Source organism: Eublepharis macularius, chromosome 14, assembly GCF_028583425.1.
Source record: "Eublepharis macularius isolate TG4126 chromosome 14, MPM_Emac_v1.0, whole genome shotgun sequence".
Classification (NCBI taxonomy): Eukaryota; Metazoa; Chordata; class Lepidosauria; order Squamata; family Eublepharidae; genus Eublepharis; species Eublepharis macularius.
In genome coordinates, this window is record NC_072803.1 from 59,478,804 (window position 1) to 59,499,907 (window position 21,104).

At 45.2% G+C, this 21,104-nt stretch overlaps 1 protein-coding gene across 1 annotated transcript in view; it reads left to right on the plus strand.

Annotated features, from left to right (window-relative positions):
- The first annotated feature begins 3,587 nt into the window (after positions 1-3,587).
- CRAT (carnitine O-acetyltransferase) overlaps positions 3,588-21,104 on the plus strand; it is a 46,081-nt gene continuing 28,564 nt past the window's right edge. Inside the window, exons 1-3 of the mRNA XM_054997382.1 lie at positions 3,588-3,734; positions 12,078-12,341; positions 13,376-13,494. Coding sequence (XP_054853357.1) covers positions 3,708-3,734; positions 12,078-12,341; positions 13,376-13,494 — 410 coding nt within the window. The 5' untranslated portion in view covers positions 3,588-3,707. The remainder of the gene's footprint in view (positions 3,735-12,077; positions 12,342-13,375; positions 13,495-21,104) is intronic.

Sequence of the window (21,104 nt, forward strand, 5' to 3'; positions counted from 1 at the left end):
TTTGGGGTCAAAAGATATTTTCCTCCAAGACAGATTGGCCAGGGATCCTTTTTGGCCTTCCTCTGGGCATGGAGCAGGGGCCACTGAGGGAGGTGGGGGTGGGAGATAGCTCTGAATTTCCTACGTTCTGCAGGGGGCTGGGCTAGATGACCCTTGGGATCCCTTTCAGCTCTGTGTTTCTGTGTAACTGGTCTCCAGGTGACAGTTCCTCTGGAGAGAACAGCTGCTTTGGAAAGTGGACTCAATGGCTGAGTTCTCTCCCCAAACCCCGCTCTCTCCAGGCTCCATCTCCTAATCTCCAGGTCTTTCCCAGGTGTGAGTTGGCAATCCTACACATTACTACTGAGTTCCTTCCCCAAACTCTGCCCCCACGCTCCATCCCCAAATCTCCAGGAATTTCTCAACCCTGTCAACAGACCAGGAATAGCAACGAATCCCTTTTCTTTCAGGCTTTAGCTAGGATATTGGGCAGACACTTTAATTCCTGAAATGAGAAATTTCATTCATGAAATTTATGAGAAATTAAATTTCCATTTATAATTTCTAACGTGAGCATCTATTATCAACAGAGGCAGACTGGCTATATAACTCAAAGCGGAAGTTTCCAGTGGGCCACTGCTCCAGAGGGCTGCTGGTGGCCAAGAGCAAGCATGGCCGATTCCAGACGGGCACAAATAGAGCGAGTGCTTTCACTTTTTCAGCGACCTCACTCGTAAAAACCCGCAATTTCCCGTCCCGGCTTACCTGCGGTCCATGGCGCTCAGTTGCGCTCTATAAGCGGACGGTGTGAACGCGGTATTGCGGGTTTGCACACTTCTGGACGCTTCGTTGCCGCGGAGAGGCCCTCCCCTTTCCTTCCTTTGCCGACCAGCCGGCAACAATATTCCCTTAATTTTTTTTTAAAACCGGGCACCATTTGCACAGTCGCACGTTTGCACACATCGAACTGCGCAAATGCGCACAAATGCACAAACGCACAAAAGTGCACAAAAGTCGATGCTGCATATTCGCATACCTGCGCATTTGCGCATTTGCGCAAAACACGTAAAAAATTTTTTTTTAAAAAAACTGAAATGTGAACCAATGAAGGCCCCCGATGTCAACTGTGACGGGGAGGAAACAACCAATCCCAGGTACCTCAGTTGGCCGTGTGAACATCCGGAAGCGGGACGGCACGGCACGCTGCGAGACAAAGCGGATGGAGACGAAAGTGAACACGTGGCCGGTAAGCGATTATTTCCGCAGAAAAACCGCAATTTCTGGCCATCTGGAATCGGCCCATGATACAGCTCTAGCATCTTTCCTAGAGCCTCAAGGGCCTCTTGGCTCAGACACCTTCATCAGCAATGGTAACTGCTGCCACTTACTATATACTGCCATGAAGGTTCTTTGCATGTCGTTGGGCCACAGCTACTCTCTTTTGTCTTGGCCTAACCTACCTCACAGAGTTGTGAACAGCGCTTTTATTCAGCTGGAACGCAGTGGGACGGAGTTCCGGAACCTCTTGAAATTGGTCACATGGCTGGTGGCCCCGCCCCTTGATCTCCAGACAGAGGGGAGTTGAGATTGCCCTCTACGCCGCTGGAGATCAGGGGGCGGGGCCACCAGCCATGTGACCATTTTCGCCGAGGGCAATTTAAACTTTTAAAAACTCCCTCCTTGTTCCAGCTGACCCAAAGTGACGTCATTGGTCCTGGGAGTGTGCGCGCACTTTGCGCACGCGCATGTGGTACCCAGGGCACCACCTCCTGCCAAGAGTTGCCCCCTGTACTGGCAACCCACTGAGTTCCACCACCTCTTTTCCCAGAAAAAAAGCCCGGGTTGTGAAGATAAAATGGAGGAGAGGAGACACTTGTACATTGCCCTGAGCAACTTGTGGTAGTTGGGGTAAAAAAAATTAATGGTATTGCAAATCTTTCCAAATGCCTGTTTACTTGGTCCTACACATTTACTCAGATGTAAATTCCACTGTGTTTAGTAGGACTTGCTGCATAGTTTCCTTACCATCACGGTAAGTAGGACTTGCTGCATAGATCTAGCATTGAAGGCCTTGTGTTTTTCTCCTTGGAACTAAGACCCATGGATCTCTGTAAGCGTTGCAAGCCAGAAATGATTCTCTAAACATACCTTGTACACAGGGCTTTTTCTTCTGGGAAAAGAGGTGGTGGAACTCAGTGGGTTGCTAGCACAGGGGGCAACTCTTGGTGGGAGGTGGTGGCCCTGGTACCACATGCACGCGGGCAAAGTGCGCGCACGCTCCCAGGACCACACAATGATTGCAGGCATCAAAATTATGCATATAAGGATTATTATATTGTTGACCCTCCCAGTCTTCCAAAACATGCACCCTTCCCCCTGCCCCACTCCCACATCATTGCAACTGCGTGGCCTGAGCTTATGTAGAAAGCATAGGAATTTGAACCCAGATCTCCTGGCCTAGGTCCCTGATCTTCGCATCACACTGAATTTGTGTAACAAATACATGTTATTTTAATTCCAGAAAGTTGCAGCAAAAATAAACAGGAGTCTTGTAGCACTTTAAAGACAATGACATTTTATTTCAGCATAAGCTTTCATGGACTAGAGCATCTGAAAGAAATACACTTTCATGAAAGTATTTTCTGGAATAAAAGAAAAAAATATTAAACTTTAACTCCTGTATTATTATCCTACAATTCTTACAACAACCTGGAAGGTTGACCGGTATATTCCCCATATTGCAGATAGGAATGAGTACAAAGAATCAACATCTGAATTGGGGACTTTCTAATAATTCTTATTCTAATAATTCATAATAATTCATAGTCTAGTAATTCATGTTTATGCCAGCTCATACACTTTACTCAAGATCAGACTGTTCATTTTTTTTTAAAAAAATAATCCTCCGTTATTTTTTGTAAATTATTTTTATTAGGTTTTTATAATGGGGAAGGGGATTACAAAAAGAAAAAACATTTCAGTAACAGATTTGTGTACAAGACCTTCATTATGTAATAAATGTTTCCAAAAAAAGGAGGAAATTTTTTTTCCAGTATAACCATCAATCCATAAATTAAGAAAGCCACTGCATAACTGGCTACGCCCCTTATACCTTCAATTTTCCCTTTTAATCTCTCCAATCATTATTTAATTTCTTTGCTTTTTTATCCACTTACTCTATTTCTTATCCCATTTCTTACAGTTTTTTTTCTTTTATATATGTGATGCATATTTCATCTGTTTTTAACAACTCCTCTGTTTTTAACAACAACTCTGTTTTTAACAACTGCATAATGGGCAGAAGTTCTGCAGATTTGCTTTTCCTGCCAGGGAGATGCGGAGATCTCAACTTTTGCAAGGTCTGAATGTCACACAGCTGTCAAAGGCACGAGGAAGGAAAAACACAGGCACCCCCCCCACCTCACCAGCTGTCCCCTTCCCTCCCCCTGGCTTGCAAATAAATAACCGCAGCTTGCAAAAAAGGGCAGCTTTGCCCATGACCAAGATGGGGGGAACGCGCTTGCTTCCAGCCCCGGGTCCAGAAGAGCAGAGGAGGTGCCCGTCACCAAGATGGCTGCCGCCTGGCACCGCCCCCTTGGCAGCCGCAATGCTCCGGGGTGGTTGGCCGGGCGTCGGGCTGCTCCCAAACTTGCCCCGGCCGCGCCTCAAGGCCGATCTGCAGGACTTTGCCCCCTCTGCGCAAGGGGTGGCGACGAGGCAGCGGGACTATGCTGGCCTTCCTCGCGAGGAGCATGGTGAGTGCTGCGCGGCGCGGCTGCTCGCAGGGCGCAAGGGGGGTCCTGGGCAGCCCCGACGGCCGTGGGGAGGTCTCCGGGCCAAGACGCGCACGGGGGTGTGCCGCAGCCGGGGTTCAGCAGGAGGGGGGGGGGGTTGCCAGCTCCAAGTGGGGAAATTCCTGGAGATCTGGGGGTTGAAACCGGGAGAAAGTGGGGTTTGGGGAGAGAAAAGACCCTGGCATGGCATAATTCCATAGAGCCCTCCCTAAAAGTAGTCCTTTTCTCCAGGTGATCTCTGTGGCCTGGAGACCAGTTGTAATTCCGGGAGATCTCCAGCCACTCCCTGGAGGCTGGCAACCCTATGAGTCCGGGGCACCCCCCTGGCAAGCGGAGCCAGAAGCGCCGCGCCAAAGGAGATTTCCCGGGCAGAGTCCTTGGGGAGGGGAGGGCTTGAGGGCTCGCTCGGGTCAGGTCACGGGAGCGCGTCCTTCTCTTGCGCACCCCTGCCTTTCTCCGAGAAGACCCGGACGGAAGGGCTGGAGCAGGAGGCGTGTCCGGGGGGCGCTTTGGGCCGGGGGCCGGGAGCTCTTGGCGCGGCGGCAGCTGCGCTCCGACGGGGAGCCGACCAAGAAGCGTTGGAACCGCGCGCGGGCACCCGAAGGGATGTCAGTTTCAAACGTTCCGCTGGAGAGGGGCCGTGCTCGCCCGCTGCAGCCAACACGTCGCAAAGGAGTCTTGCGGCAATTTAAAGACTGAATACTTCAAAAGGCATTTGAGTGGAATCTGCCTCGTAATCCCATAAAGCGCTCCGGTGCAATAAATTGGGTCTATTGCTTTAGAACTGTAAAATCAAAAAGAGTCCAGTAGCACCTTTAAGACTAACCAACTTTATTGTAGCATAAGCTTTCGGGAATCACAGTTCTCGTCGTCAGATGCATCTGACGAAGAGAACTGTGATTCTCGAAAGCTTATGCTACAATAAAGTTGGTTAGTCTTAAAAGTGCTACTGGACTCTTTTTGATTTTGCTACTACAGACTAACACAGCTAACTCCTCTGCATTTAAACCGTAGACTGTTGCACCTGAACGCTTTATCGGATTATGAGGCAGATTTCACTAAAATGCATTTTGAAGTATTGCTTCTCTCGAGCATACTTTACCAGCTTCTGCATACCTGTGCAGCCTCTTTTTGTGTGTGTGTGCAAAGCAATTTCAAGACTGTCAAAACTTTATTCCGGGCACAAACTTGGGTGGACTTCGGTAGATTAGAACTCACTGGGGTGCTTAGGAGGAGATCCTCATAATGCAGTAGATTGATGGACCAGGCTTGAAACAAAGGTCATGGGACCATGGGATGTTGGAAGTCTGGGATGACGTGTCTCTGTATTTTTCCTGACTTGGATTTGAATTTGAATTTTACACTCTATTTATTGCTAGAAATACTGAGGGACTTTAGACTTCACTACTGTTGCGATGCTACTGGGTACTTCCTATGTTGTTTAATGTGTCAGTCCTAGAATTGCTTGTGCTCTGTTTCAGCATTTCTTCAGTTCTGTGTTGGATTTTTGTGGGTTGTTGAAATCTTTGCACATTTGCATCTGTATACCCATTACATGTTTTATTGAAATGTCTTTGATATTGACTGTACTGACTCGCAAGGTGTAATTCACCTCCAGTACAATCTTAAACAGAGTTACTACAGTCTAAACCCATTGATTTCAGTGGGCTTAGATTGGAGTAACTCTGTTTAGGATTGCACTGCTTGTCTCTGTGAGAAAGGCGGACTATAAATAACATGAATAAATTTTAAAAAATAAAAATACCAACCATTCACAAGCGAACACCTGTAAGGGTTGGGGCGTTCAGGATTTTGCAAAATGCATTGTGAGGGAACTACTTATAGCAAAGTGGGTTCTAGTCCGTGAAACCTTTTGCCAGAATAACAGTTGTTAGCCTTTGGCTCCTGTATATGAATCCTTGCAACAGGAGGTAAATCTATATTATTATCATCTTGCAATTGAAGGGTGGGATGAAATTATTTTTTTAAAAACTGGTGCTCAATTTTAAAACATGCCATCATAACAAGCATCTTTTTTTAAATAACTGGTTTTAAAAGAAAATTGGATTTAATATGAACTTGTTAATGCTTGTGCTTCTAATGCAAGAGTACTCAAGCTATGAACACAAGTTGGGGCCCCCAGAAGGAAACCAGGGTGGGGCAGACAGTTTGGAAATCCTCCACAAACTCTTCTCTTCTCAAAAGGTTATAACAAGCTAATTTCCCACTCTGCCTCTGTTTCTCCCCCTTCCCCTTCACAGACTTTAAACTATGCTCAGCAATCCAGGCCTCTTGGGCATGCTCAGCCCGCAGGAGTCCATGTTTGGGTTTTTCTTCTGGTTTATTTACTAAGTCATATTTTTCCCCCTGCATGCTAGCGGAACCCACTGAAGATGTAGAATCCCCTGTGCAGGTGGCCTGGTTTTGCCACTTTTATAGCTGGTGTGTGAACCTGCCACTTTGGTAAATGGATTTATGTCTATTGTAGGCAGGGCTTTTTTTCAGCGGGAATGCGGTGGAACTGAGTTCCGGCACCTCTTAAAAATAGTCACATGGCCGCAGCAGCACGGAGGGCAATCTAAACTCCCCTCTGTCTGGAGATCAGGGGGCGGAGCCACCGGCCATGTGACCATTTTCGCCAAGGGTGATTTAAACTTTAAAAAACTCCCCCCTTGTTCCAGCTGACTCAAAGTGACGTCGTTGTGCGTTCTTGAGTTCCATCACCTCTTTTCCCAGAAAAAAAGCCCTGATTGTAGGAATATATAAATGTAAGAGGTCACCTTATGCTGAGCCAGTCCGTTGGTCTGTCTAGCTGAGGATTATCTTCCCTGACTGGGAGACAGACCCTTCTCTGCAGCACCTGTGCCTTATCCTTAAAAGAGGACATGCCAGGAATTGAACTTGGAACTTTTGGCGTGGAAAGCCGCTGCTGTACCAGACCTCAAGGGCATTTATGGTTCGTCTCACAACAAAGCAATAGCGAGCCTAGTAACTTCCGTCTTTTGTTTCTGGAAAGTTCTGTATGCTCCTGTGCAATTTTACTTGGAGGTAAATCCCTCTCTGTGCAGTGAGAGTTGCCTCTCAATGAGCATGTCTTGTGCTGCAACCTTCATGGAAGTGATTTTCTGGCATATCCTTGAGTGCACCCAAAGAGAGCTAAATGGGAATCGGTCTCTAACTCTAAGCAAATATAATTTTGCAGCACAAGAGGAATGCAAGTTAAATGGTTTGAAGTATGGGGTAACCCTCCTCTGTTAAGTAAAGGTTTGATTCAGTTGCAAATCAATAGTAACACCAACCAGGCGGTATATGTGTTTGTTCAGGGAGTACATGAATTTCAAAATGGGAAAGTTGATTTTCTTAAATCAGTTACATAAATGGACTTTTTTCCTTAATGACTTTGACTGAAATCAATCTTGATTTAAATGAAAATCTTCCTATATGAAAGGAGAATGCTGACGTTTTGTATGGGATAGCAGTTAATCTGTTTGAGCAATTGGGAGCCACAGGTTATTCTTCTGAGAAGATCTCTGGATTATTGAGGGGCAGTTGTGATCTCTTGGCATAACCTACCTCATAGGGTGCTTGTGAAGATAAAAAGGAAGAGACGAGAACCATGAAGGAAGAACAGGAGGCAGATAAATTATAGCCCTCAGTAACTGTCTTGGTAGATTTCTAACTGAAGTGAGATTTGCACTGAAAGCAACCAGCTGTCATACTGAACAGATCTCAAGTACTTTTGGGAAAGGGGGGGGCATGTCCAGAGATCTTGTTCTCACATGCAGGAGGATGAGGTGGTAGAACAGCCTGGACTTGAATCAATTCAGACTTTTGATGGTGGACTCCATCTCTGAATGTTTCTTTGCGCGGGGGGGGGGGGGGCGACCTCCCTGCAAAAAGAAATCTAGCCCAGCAGGAAGAAGGGGAAGGCCCTTTTTGTTGCTTGCTGGGGTGATTTTCTGTTGAAGAGAGAGCTCCAAAATGTGGTCTTCTGCTTGCAGTCTGAAGTGGTGCGATACGTTCTTCTTCCATGGGTCTTTGCCTCCTCATTCTCCTATGTGTATAAAGTTAGGCTTGAGGTGCGTTACTGGAGATAAAAATCCACTGACGTGTGTATTTTTGTTGAGCAGTAAGGGAAAGATACGGCAAGATGCGCGGCATGTATTTGCTGGCAGGAATAAGGTTCAAGGGGATTCTGCTGAAAGCCGTATGGGCAATATTGAGCCAGTTGTTTGTGTGCTTAAATGAACCTACCTTGCAGGACCGTTGTGAATATAAAATGGAGGAGGAGAGAACCGTAGGCTTGAGTTCCTTGGTGGAAGGGCAGGATAAAATGTCATCAAAATTAATAATAAGATAATAAGTCTGTTTAGGGTTGCAGCCCTAGATGCTGTACTAGCTGGCCAGGATAATAGCACCGGTCAGGGACAGATTAAGGCATGCTGAGGTCCTAAGTTATATAAAGTTTAAGAGGCTCCACAGCATTAACAAAAAATGGTAATTGTTTTGTACTTAGAGGCCCCTTACAATCAGAGCATTATAGTTTACTTAATCTGTTTGTGAATCCGGCTCTTTTACAGGGCTGCTGTAAAGATTATATAAATGTTCAGTATTACTAATATTATCTGTGTGTGGGGGGGGGGAGGGTGATTCCATGTGCAGTGGTGGAAAGGGTATCCAGAAACTGCCAGAAATATCTCTGTAGCACCAGCGGCAGGCAAGCAAGCAAGCCTGTCTTGAGACTCTTAACAGTATCGTAGGCCATCTATCTGTGGCTGTGATTTTTTTTGAAGGATTTCCACATGTCATTGTCAATGCAAGGGGCTTGGGGATCTTGGAGCGTTCTCTTGGATCCTGGCAGACTTCAGCCATGTGACCTTATGCATGTTGATAAAAGCAAATTGGCCTGTCCCCTGTGTCTTCTTGGGATTTGGTTGTGTGCCAGATGTGACTTAAAGCCATCCCAGTCAGAGTGCTAGTATTTGGATCTGTAATAATAAGCCAGTTAAGTCCTGGACCCCAAGCTAGGAATTGAAACAGGATCTGTTTCTTGTTTCTTTTTTTTAAAAAAAGAACATGATTTCATTGAATTAAGAAGTAGTAAAGAGTCTAGTAGCACCTTTCAGACTAACCAACTTTATTGTAGCATAAGCTTTCGAGAATCACAGATCTCTTCATCAGATGCATGAAAGCTTATGCTACTCGAAAGCTTATGCTACAGTAAAGTTGGTTAGACTTAAAGGTGCTTCTGAACTCTACTATTTTGCAACTACAGACTAACATGGCTAACTCCTCTAGATCGAATTAAGAGAAATCCACAAAAGGGACACCTTTTGTGCTTAATGCATAAGTGTGAAGAAATAAATATATTCACCTACACAATTACACAAGTATCAAAATATTGAAATATCATTACCAACGATATTTTAATTTTTAATTAAAAATTTTAATTAAAAATTAAAATATCATTGGTAATGATATTTTAATATTTTGATTCTTGTGTAATTGTGTAGGTGAGTATATTTATTTCTTCACACATGCATTAATTAATTAATTGTTTTAATTAAAAATTAAAATATCATTACCTCCTGATCTGTACACCCCAGACATGTCTGCATTGTGTTTCCATTTAGATGTGGACAATTCATTTGTTATGTACTTTCCAGTTCGTATCTTTTTTTGACATTTCAGCAAATGGGTAAATTGTGTAGATCCCAAGGCTTCTGTTCTTATGTGAAACTTACAATTTGCAGAGCCACACAAAACCCAGTCTTGCTTCTACAACCTGCTTTATATACCAATTTGTGATATTTTCTGGCTCAAAATGCCCCCCCTCCACCTGTTCCCAACATCCACATTTCTATGCCTAAGGTTCCTTGCCTTGACCTGAATGGCCCAGTCTGGCCTGATCTCATTAGCTCTCTAAAGCTAAGTAGAGTTGACACTGTTTAGTACTTGGATGGATGACACCACTACACCACACTGTTAGATGTGACTTGACAGCGCATGTGCGCACACACACACACACACACACACAAGATTTCCCTAACAGATTACTACACTTGAACATTTATGAGCTCTTTTGCATTTCCATCACAAAACTGAACTGCAGATGGATTTGCTGTTGACAAAGAATATATATGTACAGAAAAAAGGGTTGCACCTACCTGTAACTGTTGTTCATCGAGCGTTCTGTGCAGGCACGCAAGGGAACTGCGCATGTGCAGTTCCCTATGTGGGACTGCACAGAAGACACGACGATGAATGTTGTTGATATTCTTATCACTATACCTCATAAAGTGGCTGCCCCCCTCCTCGCGCCAGTTAATGAGAGGTAAGGCACCTTCAAACACTGTAGTGGTCTCTGCATCCTCAGGGGTCCTAAGATATGCAAAAAAAAGGGGGGGGGTTGTAAACCAAACCAAAAGAATAAAAAATGCAAAATAGCCAGAGGAGGACCGAGCATGTTGTAGGAGCCATGGAATGTTGAGAGCAGCAGAGAGTCAGTTCAACAACAGGCAAAGTCCAGACTAAATGTGAACACTGAAGCAGACGCATTCATGGAAGAGTAGTCCAGCAGCAGCTGTTAACCCTGACACATTGTTGGAACATCCATATTCAGAAGCACTATCAAAAAGAGTCCAGTAGCACCTTTAAGACTAACCAATTTTATTCTAGCATAAGCTTTCGAGAATCACAGTTCTCTTCATCAGATGCATGGAGGCCCAAAAGAAACTGGTCAGATATAGAGGAGGAGAGGGGAGGGCGGAGTAGATGCAAACAGCTCCTTCTGATATGGAGATGCAAACAGCTCCTTCTGATATGGAGATCAGTTTGCTTCTGTAAAGGTTCAGAGGAGTTAGCCGTGTTAGTCTGTAGTAGCAAAATCAAAAAGAGTCCAGCAGCACCTCCAAGACCAACCAATTCCACTGCAGCACAAGCCTTCGAGAAGCACTGTATCTGATTTTTTCAGTTACTGGGTGAGGGAGGCAGAAAGCAGGGGAGAACTATTACTGTGACTAACGGTCAAGGCCAGGTAGTGAACTTCATGGAATTTTGGGGTATTCAGTGACACATTTTTAAGAGATAAGGATGGCACAAACCAATTCATATTAGCCTTCCAAATTCAGATGATGATGATGATGACAAAAATATTAGCCTGCCAAGCCTGCTCCGGTTTGGAAAGATCCAAAGCCACAGTGATACTATCCTTGCTCTTTGGCGAGGTAACACAGAGATGACTATTGTGCACTGTAATAAATGATAATCTAGCAAACAATAACTTACCTGGACCCAATGTTCAAAGTAGCAACATTAGGAAGTCCAGCTTTGAATCGGTTCTCTGCGAGCGTTCTCATTTTCGTTGTTGCTTTTGATATATTTATTTAAGGAATTCTCCCCTTCCCCTGCCCTGTTCTACAAGGATGTTTTCACAGCTTTCCAAACACAGACAATTTGTTAGTCTTTTTGGAACCCCGGCATGTAAAAACCATCCCATGTAAACAAATCACAAACATGTCTAGGCAGAGTAAGCTCAGATCCCAACCAGTTTATGTGAAATGGGGTAGTCTGGATGAAAACTTGAGGCTCACCAAGGTCCAAGCAGGCCATATGCGCTTATTGTCTGGGTGTAGTCATAGAAGCTCCTGTATATCATCAGTAACTGTAGTTAAGGGGAAATGTGCATGAATGGCAGCCCCCCCCCCCAATGTTGCAGGTTTCGTGCTTCTTCCCCACTGCCCTTTCCTCCCTTAGATCTATACATACACTCTTCTAAGTTAATTGAAGTCAGCGAGCTTAGAAGGTCTAACTCTTCATAGAACTAGAAAAGAGCAAGAGTCCAGTAGCACCAAGAAGACTAACAAAATTTGTAGTAGGGTAGGAGTTTTTATGAGTCACAGCTCACTTCTTCAGATACCTGAAGATACCTGAAGAAGTGAGCTGTGCCTTATGAAAGCTCCCACCCCACCCCACATGTTGTTTGTCTTCTAGGTGCTACTGGACTCTTGCTCTTTTCTACTGCTACAGACAGACTAACACGGCTACCCATCTTGATCTATCTACTTAGAACTGTACTGTAATTCTGGTTACCCATGATGTATTAATGCAGTCGTGTGGATTAACCAGATTTAGCTTCCCCCCTCCTCGGTTAACTCGGCTCCCAGGATTAATTCCACTGGTTGGCTGTGAACTGTCTCAAGAAGTAAATCCCAGATGTACAGTAAGGTCATTGAGATGGTTAGCGTTGGGAAGGAACGCATGTTGGACCGGGAAGGTCTTATGTGTTTGCTTTGGGGTTTGCAGGCGAGGCCGTCGAGTTTGGTGAAACCGGTGGCTTTGAGAAAGCTTCCGGGCAGATACCTTGCCCACCAAGAGGGCCTGCCTGCCCTTCCAGTCCCGCCACTCCAGCAGACCTTGGATCGTTACTTGTTGGCGCTGCAGCCCATCATCAGCGAAGAGGAGCTGAGCCACACCAAACAGCTGGTGGAGGAGTTTCGGAAGCCAGGCGGTGTTGGAGAACGGCTGCAGAAGAGTTTGGAGAGGAGGGCTCGGAAACACGAGAACTGGGTAGGTGACTGGCTGGAGCCCTGGAGGAGGTCAGAGCAGTAAGGTGTGAGTTGGGCTTGATTCACACGTGCAGAGGAATGAGAGGGTAGAATAATAACAACAGCAGCAGCAACATTGTTGTTGAAATGAAAGCCTGAAAAGGGGAGAGAGAAATTAGGATAATTTAGGATACAGGCCTTTTTCTGACCTGGATGAGCCAAGATAGCCTAATCTTGTCAGATCTTGGAAGCTAAACAGGGTCAGTTCTGACCAGTATTTGAATGGGAGATCAACAGACAGCCAGGTTGTGAATAACAACAACAACAACAACAAAATTCAGTTTATATACCGCCCTTCCAGACAACACCCACTCAGAGCAGTTTACAAAACAAAGTTGGTTGTTGTTGTTGTTATCCCCACAACAATCCCCCTGTGAGGTGGGTGGGGCTGAGAGAGCTGTAGAAGAGCTGTGACTGCCCCAAGGTCACCCAGCTGGCTTGGACTAGATGCCCCTGGAGATCCCTTCTAACCCTATGATTCTCTGATTCAAGCGGAGGAGTGGGGAATCAAACCCGGTTCTCCAGATTAGAGTCCTGCCACTCGTAACCACTACACCAACTGAATGGGCTGTACTACTTCAGGCTTACACATGGAATGTGACATTTCGATATTGGAATGCTCCCCTAGGTTTAAAAAATAAACCTCCCTGCAAATAGAAAATCAACAAAGAAAGGGGGAAGCACGTTTTGCCGTGGTTTTCTGGTTTTCCGTTCAGGGGTAGCGTTTGTGCTAAAGGAACATGCAAAGCTGAAATCTACTATGGGTCATCTCAAGTGCTGCCTTTTACAGTACTCTCCCGTTTCCCTGCATGTGTGAACTAGACCGAAGATTGTACAATCCACACTGGACTTTTGAACTGGGGTTTTTTTTCTTAACATATAAACGCTGGAAACCTGGCGATATGCACCTTGCACTTCACAGCCAGCAACGGTGTGACCTAGGACGTCCTTCGTGTTGACTGAAGGCTTCTATCCCTGCTCTTTTTCTCTTCCCAGCTCTCAGAGTGGTGGCTGAAAACCGCATACCTGGAGTATCGTCTTCCGGTGGTGGTGCATTCTAGTCCTGGTGTAGTACTGCCCAAGCAGGATTTTCTGGATCGGCAAGGCCAGCTGAGGTAATTGTGGCCACGTTGGCTGTTGTTAGAATGACAGCTTTCCAAGTTTCGAGCCCCAGTTCTCTTGTCTCTGACTGTTTTTCGGCATCACACTTACAATGCGCAGCCAGTGCAAGGTTTTTGTTCCCTAGCAAGACTCCAAATTGAAGTTTGAAAGCCATGACTGTGTATACCCATTTTTCCTGCTTTTATTTTTTTAATATCTCTTTTTCACAAGAATCAAAAGGTATTAATAGTTTTCAGTTCTTAATTTGGGGTCATGTTGGAGAGCGATAGCCCGTATTGACAATGTGTTGTTTTTCTTCTCTCCCGTCTTTATCTCTGGCATCAGTAGGCAGTAGGTGCTGGATTTGTACAGAATCCAGTAGCACCTTTAAGACTAACCAACTTTATTGTAGCATAAGCTTTCGAGAACCACAGCTCTCTTCGTCAGATGCCTCGTCAGCTTTCGAGAACCACAGCTCTCTTCATCAGATGCTACTGGACTCTTTACTGTTTTGCAACTACAGACTAACAAGGCTAACTCCCCTGGATTTGTACAGTTAAACTTCATTTTAAGAGGACCTTGAGATTTCCTTTTCCTTCCCCCTTTTAATTTTGGCACTCTTTGTCCATTTTATTTATTCAGGCCGCTCACATGCCTACGTTCCATTTTGAAAAATGAGCTAGCGGTAGCTTGCGTATTAATAAAAAGAATGTAAACATAACGGTAACATTCAAGATGTGTCTGTAGACACGTGCAAGTTCTGCCCATTTTGACTTGAGAAGGCTCCAAGATTAGGAGCCATCCTCAGAAAATGCAGTTTAGTGTCAGACAAGGATCTACAAGACTCAGTTATAAATCCTACTCTGCTATGGAGGGCACTTGTTGACCTTTTTTTAAAAAAAATGTATACCACTCAGGGCTCATTTCGAGGGGGAACGCACAGGAATACCCACCTGACTCTCGGCCATTTTGGGCCCGTTTTGGCCTGGATTGGGTCCAAAATGGCCCGGATTGGGCCTCTGACAGGTGGTGGATCACTCTCCCGCTCATCAGCGGCCCGATCCTGACCAGTTTGGGGCCCTTTTCAGCCCCTTTTTGCCATTTGGGCCCAATTTCGGCCCTGAATGGCCAGGATTGGGTCTAAAACAGCCAGAATAGGTGATGTCAGGGGGTGTGACATATGCAAATCAGCTATACTAATGACATACTTCCAGTGATGGCAAGAGGCATGGCATATGCTAATGAGTTATGCTAATGAGTTCCTCCAGCTCTTTTTCTACAAAATGACCCCTGATCATAGAATCATAGAGTTGGAAGGGGCCATACAGACCATCTAGTCCAACCCCCTGCCCAGTGCAGGATCAGCCTAAAGCATCTCTGACAAATATTCATCCAGCCTCTTCTTGAAAACTGCCAGTGAAGGGGAGCTCACCCACCACCCTAGGCAGCTGATTCCACTTTTGAACTACTTTGTGAAAAAGTTCTTCCTAATATCCAGCCGGTACCTTTGTGCATGTAATTTAAGCCCATTGTTTCGGGTTCTACCCTCTGCTGCCAACTGGAACAGCTCCCTGCCCTCCTCCAAATGACAGCCTTTCAAATATTTAAAGAGAGCAATCATGTCCCCCCTCAACCTCCTCTTCTCCAAACTAAACATTCCCAAGGCCCTCAGCCTTTCCTCGTAGGGCTCAGTCTCCAGACCCCTGATCATCCTCGTCGCTCTCCTCTGCACCATCTTGATTTTGTCCACATCCTTTTTGAAGTGAGGCCTCCAGAACTGCACACAATACTCCAGGTGTGGCCTGACCAAGGCAGTATAGAGAGGGGCTATGACCTCCTGCGATTTCGACGCTATGGCCCCTTTGATACAACCCAGGATTGAATTGGCCTTTTTTGCCACTGCATCACACTGACTGCTCATATTTAGTTTACAGTCCACTCTTACCCCAACATCTCTTTCACATATACTGCTGCCCAGAAGTGTATCCCCCTTCCCGTATTTGTGCTTCCCAGTTTTGTGGCCCAGACGTAATACTGTGCACTTGTCTTTGTTGAATTGCATCCTATTCACAGCTGCCCACTTCTCCAGAGTATTCAGGTCTTGTTGAATTTTAATTCTGTCTTCTTGGGTGTTTGCTACTCCTCCCAATTTGGTATCATCAGCAAATTTAATAAGCAGCCCTTCCACTCCTTCACGCAGATCATTGATAAAAATATTGAAAAGTACCGGGCCAAAAACCGAGCCCTGCGGCACCCTACTGGACACCTCCTTCCAATCTGATAAAATGCTGTTGACCACCACTCTTTAGGTGCGGTCCTCTAACCAGTTCCCTATCCACTGAACTTTCCTATAGTCCAGTCCACAGTTTGCCCATCAGAATGTCATGGGGGACCTTATCAAAAGCTTTACTGAAATCCAGATAAATCACATCAACAGAGTTCCCCCAATCCAGTAAGCTGGTCACTTGATCAAAGAAGGAAACCAAGTTGGTCTGGCAAGATCTGTTAGGGACAAAACCATACTGACTTCCCTGGATCACTGAGCGGTCCTTCAGATGCTTACAGATTGATCCCTTTAAAATCTGCTTGAATATCCACTTATCACATAACTCTCCCCTCTTCCACTCTGTCCTCACAGCAACTACCCTGTCAGGTAACAGTAGAAAAGAGCAAGAGTCCTGTAGCACCTATAAGCCTAACAAAATTTGTGGCAGGGTATGATGCCTGTCAGGTAAGTTTAAGATGAAGGAGTGAGAGAGGCCCAAAGCAACCTTCCATGGTGGGGGGTGGGTGGGGAGCAGAGGTTTTAACCCCTCTTGTCCAAGGTCCTAGTCCAACACTCTAACCACTAGGCAATACTGGCTTTGTCCTTGAACTAGTTGCTCTGTCTCAGGCTAACGTTGTAGGGAGGGGGTCTCAGATGCTTCGCTAATGAGTTAGGGACCATAGACTTCACCACTATGTAGATTTCGTAAAGAGCTGAGGAACTCATTGGCATAACTTATTAGCATCACTCATTAGCATATGCCATGCCCCTTGGCATCACCAGAAGTGTGTTATTAGCATAACTGTTTTGCATATGCCACACCCCCTGACATCCTGGCTGTTTTGGACCCAATCCTGACCATCCAGGGCCAAAATTGGGCCCCAAATGGCAAAAAGGGGCTGAAAATGGCCCAAAAAGGCCTCAAAATGGTCAGGATGGGACTGCTGCTGAGCGGGAGAGTGATCCACCACCCGTCAGAGGCCCGATCCGGCCCCAATCTAGGCCGAAATGGGCCCAAAATGGCCAAGAATCAGGTGGGCGGGGCCCACCTGACATGTGACCTCTTTGGGGAACTGCCGGAACTGCGTTCCGGCGTGTTCCCCCTCGAAATGAGCCCTGCTCCTATATATTACCTGTGCATCATGTTATCCATGTCAGTCCTAGAATTGATTATGTTCTGTTTCAGCACTTCTTCAACTTTGTATTGGTTCCTTGCTAATGCTATATCTTTGTAAGATCCTATGACATTGTTTGTGGAAATGTCCTTGACACTGTATAGAAACGTCCCTGCTACTGATTGTACTAATTTCTCACTATTTAATTTGCCTTGAGTCTCAGTGAGAAAGGCGGACTATAAATGACATAAATAAATAAAATAAATAAAAAATTTTAAAAAGGGAAAGGGAGAAACATGGACTGAGCTTCTCATAGGAAAATGTACTCAATAGATAAATAGGAATTCACAATAATAGCAATAAGGGATGAAGCTTAAATGAAATCTGGTTAAGGAGCTCTTGTGGACATACCCTTAGGTTGGCTCCCTGCGTGGTGCACTCTCTCTCTCTCTCTCTCTCTCTCTCTCTAGTCTCTTTGTCCCAGACTTAGACTGATCTTGGCATTGTCACTAAAAGTCAAGCGCTGACCTCTGTACAGGATCACCTTTTCCACACTTACCCATCCTCCCTTGTGTCTGTTGCCTTTCATCTGTTCTCCAGCTGTGTTTAAAAATACCAGCCAATCCAAGGAAAGATCAAGCAGGCCCCAGAATAAAAAGAATCTTTCCTCTTCAGAGCAGTGCGAGATCTCAGGCCGGCGTGCCTGAATCAAGAGTTCAGAGCTGAGCCCCTGAATCTGTTTGGATCCCGAGGCCAAAATTCCCAATATGTAAAGCAATAAATCAAACAGGGCTGCAGCCTTTGATCGGTATATCCAGACGGATTCAGTGCACAATTACTTGGGAGTAAGCCATGTTGAACAAAGCAGGACTTAATTTCTCCGGAAATATGCATTGCAAATCCGCTATGGTTTGATTTGGAAGTTGATCCCGAGTGGGTTGTAATTGCTTTTAAAGTAAATTACATTTTTAGCTGATTAATGGTGGGGGCCCTTTTTAGTGAGCAAGGCTGAGAATTAAGGATGCCCACTAACTTTACTGGGTATTCGGTGTGTGGTGTGTTGCTTTAATGGAAGGAAAGGGGGAAATATTAAAAATGATTTTAATGTTTTTAGGGAAGGGATGCGGCTCTGTGTAGGAAATTACTCTCCCAGGTTCAGTCTTGGGCCTCTGCAATGAAACAATAAAGAGTCCTTTAAGACTAATCAACTTTATTGCAGCATAAGCTTTCGAGAACCTCAGCTCTCTTGCATCTGACGAAGAGAGCTGTGGTTCTCGAAAGCTTATGCCTCAATAAAGTTGATTAGTCTTAAAGGTGCTACTGGACTCTTTACTATTTTGCAACTACAGACTAACACGGCTAACTCCTCTGGATCTATGCAGTTAAACAGTTCCTGAGAGCTGGTGTTGGCCTGAGACCCCAGAGAACAGTTGCCAGTCAGGGCAGACGACTGAGCCCAAAGGGCCAATGTCTGACTACATAGATCAATTTCCTTGAAGAAAATAGTTGCTTTGGAGGCTGGACTCTATGATGTTATAGAGTCACCACCCCCAAATGTCCAGGAATTTCCCAGTGCAGAGTTGGCAACCCTACTGATAATGCAGTTTTGTGTATTTAGAGGTGCCTTTCCTTCCGGCCACAAATCGTGGTTGTTTCTTTTGTTGTTGTTAAAGAAGAACAATTTCTTCAGTATTATCCCAAAACTCTGATGTTAAGGTTTTGAAAATGTACAAAAATAGTATGTTTATGGATCATAACGAGACATTTCTGTGCACTGATGTAAAACAGCTGCACACACCTGTTTTTTGAGCACAAATGACTGTCCCAGTTTAATGCTCTGCAGTTTGGGTTCCATCTCACATGTGAACTTGGCAGCCCCTGATCCCAGCTGAGCAGTAAAACTGACATGACCTTGTCAGACCCAGTGAGGAGAGTGGAAAAGAACCCAGATGAAATCTAATCATCCATAAAAACTTCCATAAAACAGCCAAAGCACATTGATCCTTAAAAAACCCTAAGAGGTCTTGAAATTTCAAGTTGATGCTTCACAAATCTGGATAAGCAGGATGGTTCTGTTTCAAAACTACAAAGGACTTTTCTTCAATCATTCCTTAAACTGTGACAGCAGGAGGGATCTCTAATGTAGATCTGAAAAATCCATGTGGGTTTGTTTGGATTTCCGCTTTTAATTTTTTTTTAATAAACTTTATTTAAAAGATAAAAAAGAGATTTTTGAAAGTGCACTTTCCCACTTTTAAAACATGCGAAATATGATGGTCTTGCAAATCATGAGGCACTGTTTAAAATACCGTGTGTGCATGTTTGCATGTGCATGCTCTGTCAAGTTTTAACCGACCATCTAGGATTTTCAAGGCAAGAGACATACAGAGGTGGTTTGCCAATTGCCGCTCTCTGCTTCGCCAGTTTGGTGTAGTGGTTAAAAGCAGCAGGACTCTAATCCAGAGAACCGGGTTTGATAACCCACTCCTCCACTTGAAGCCAGCTGGGTGACCTTGGGTCAGTCACAGCTCTCTCAGAGCTCTCTCAACCCCACCCACCTCCCAGAGTGATTGTTGTGGGAATAATAATAACATACTTTGTAAACTGCTCTGAGTGGGTGTTAAGTTGTCCTGAAGGGCGGTTGTTGTTGTGGTTGTTGTTGTTGTTGTTGTTATATGTGACCTGGCTGCCTTTGTTGATCTCCAATTCAAATACTGACCAGAACTGACTGTTTAGCTTCTGAAATCTGACAAGATTCAGAGCCAAGCTACAAGAAACAAATTATACAAGGAGGAGCAAGTGCAGGGAGTCACCATGTTAGCCCGGAAGCTGAGGTTTAAAAGAGATCGGAAGGCTCTATCAATTTCCCCTCTCTACAGAGCCAGCAAAGATTACTCCTCAGAGCGTTTGTTAATTTCCTCTTTGCTTCCGGAAGGCGCTGTCAGTTTCACATCTTCTAAGAAGTAAAGAGAGGAAATAAACAGACCTTCTGGGCAGGAATCTCCCTGGCTTTGTAGAGAGGGGAAATTGACAAAACCTTCCGATCTGTTTTAAAACTCATCTTCCTGGCTAACATTGCGACTCCCTTCACGTGCTCCTCCTCGTGTAATTCGTCTCTTGTAGCTTAGCTAAGCCTTGGTCATTCAGGTCAGAAAAAGGCCTGTATCCTAAATTATCCCAATTTCCCCCTCCCCTTTTCAGGCTGTGATTTCCAGAAGGTGTATACTTGGTTGTTCTTTGATGGTGTGTTGAGTAATTTTCATGTAACAGTCAATGCGTGTACAACCGAACGTATGATACAACACCCACATTAATCCAGGCACTGGGCCCTGGTTTTGACCGTACAGTGCCCGTGCTTTGGTTCTTTCTTACAAACTGATGTACACACATACAGGCAATATTCAATGTAGTGTGAACAGGGCTACTATGAATACCTCTTTGAGTGGGAGAATGGTGGAATAGAAATGTAATAAATAACTTGACATCTGTCCATAGTTAGGTGGTAGTTGGCCCATTCTTTTCTGTATGCACCTTTACTCAGAGTTAACTCCCACCAGTTTTCTCTGGAGCTTCCTTCTAAGTAAAGGTATATAGGATTGCAGTTTTAGACCGCCCTCATAAGTATTGTCTGTGGTAATCATATGTATCCAGAGACATCCTAGTAATGGGACATTCTTTCCATTGAAATCAGCAGCCACAATCCTACCAGGAAGTTGTTGTAGGCAAGCCCCATTGAAACAATTGTGGCTGAGAGTCTTGAGTCGCCATCCTCATGCAACACCCAGAGTGCTAATCTATGCATTCAGCATCAACTCAGCTGGAAAATGTTGCACCATTTGCCACTTCAGGCTGCACAGGGGGTGGGGCAGTGTGTTACACGGGGTTTTTTTCCAGCTGGAACGCAGGGGAACGGAGTTCCGGAACCTCTTGAAAATGGTCACATGGCCAGTGGCCCCGCCCCCTGATCTCCAGACAGAGGGGAGTTGAGATTGCCCTACGCGCCGCTCAGCCATGTGACCATTTTTACCAAGGGCGATTTAAACTTTAAAAAACTACCCCCCCTTGTTCCAGCTGACCCAAAGTGACGTCATTGTGTGGTCCTGGGAGTGTGCGCACACTTTGCGTGTGCGCATGTGGTACCCAGGGCATCACCTCCTGCCAGGAGTTGCCCCCTGTGCTGGCAACCCATTGAGTTCCACCACCTCTTTTCCCAGAAAAAAGCCCTGCTGTTACATATTTGAAT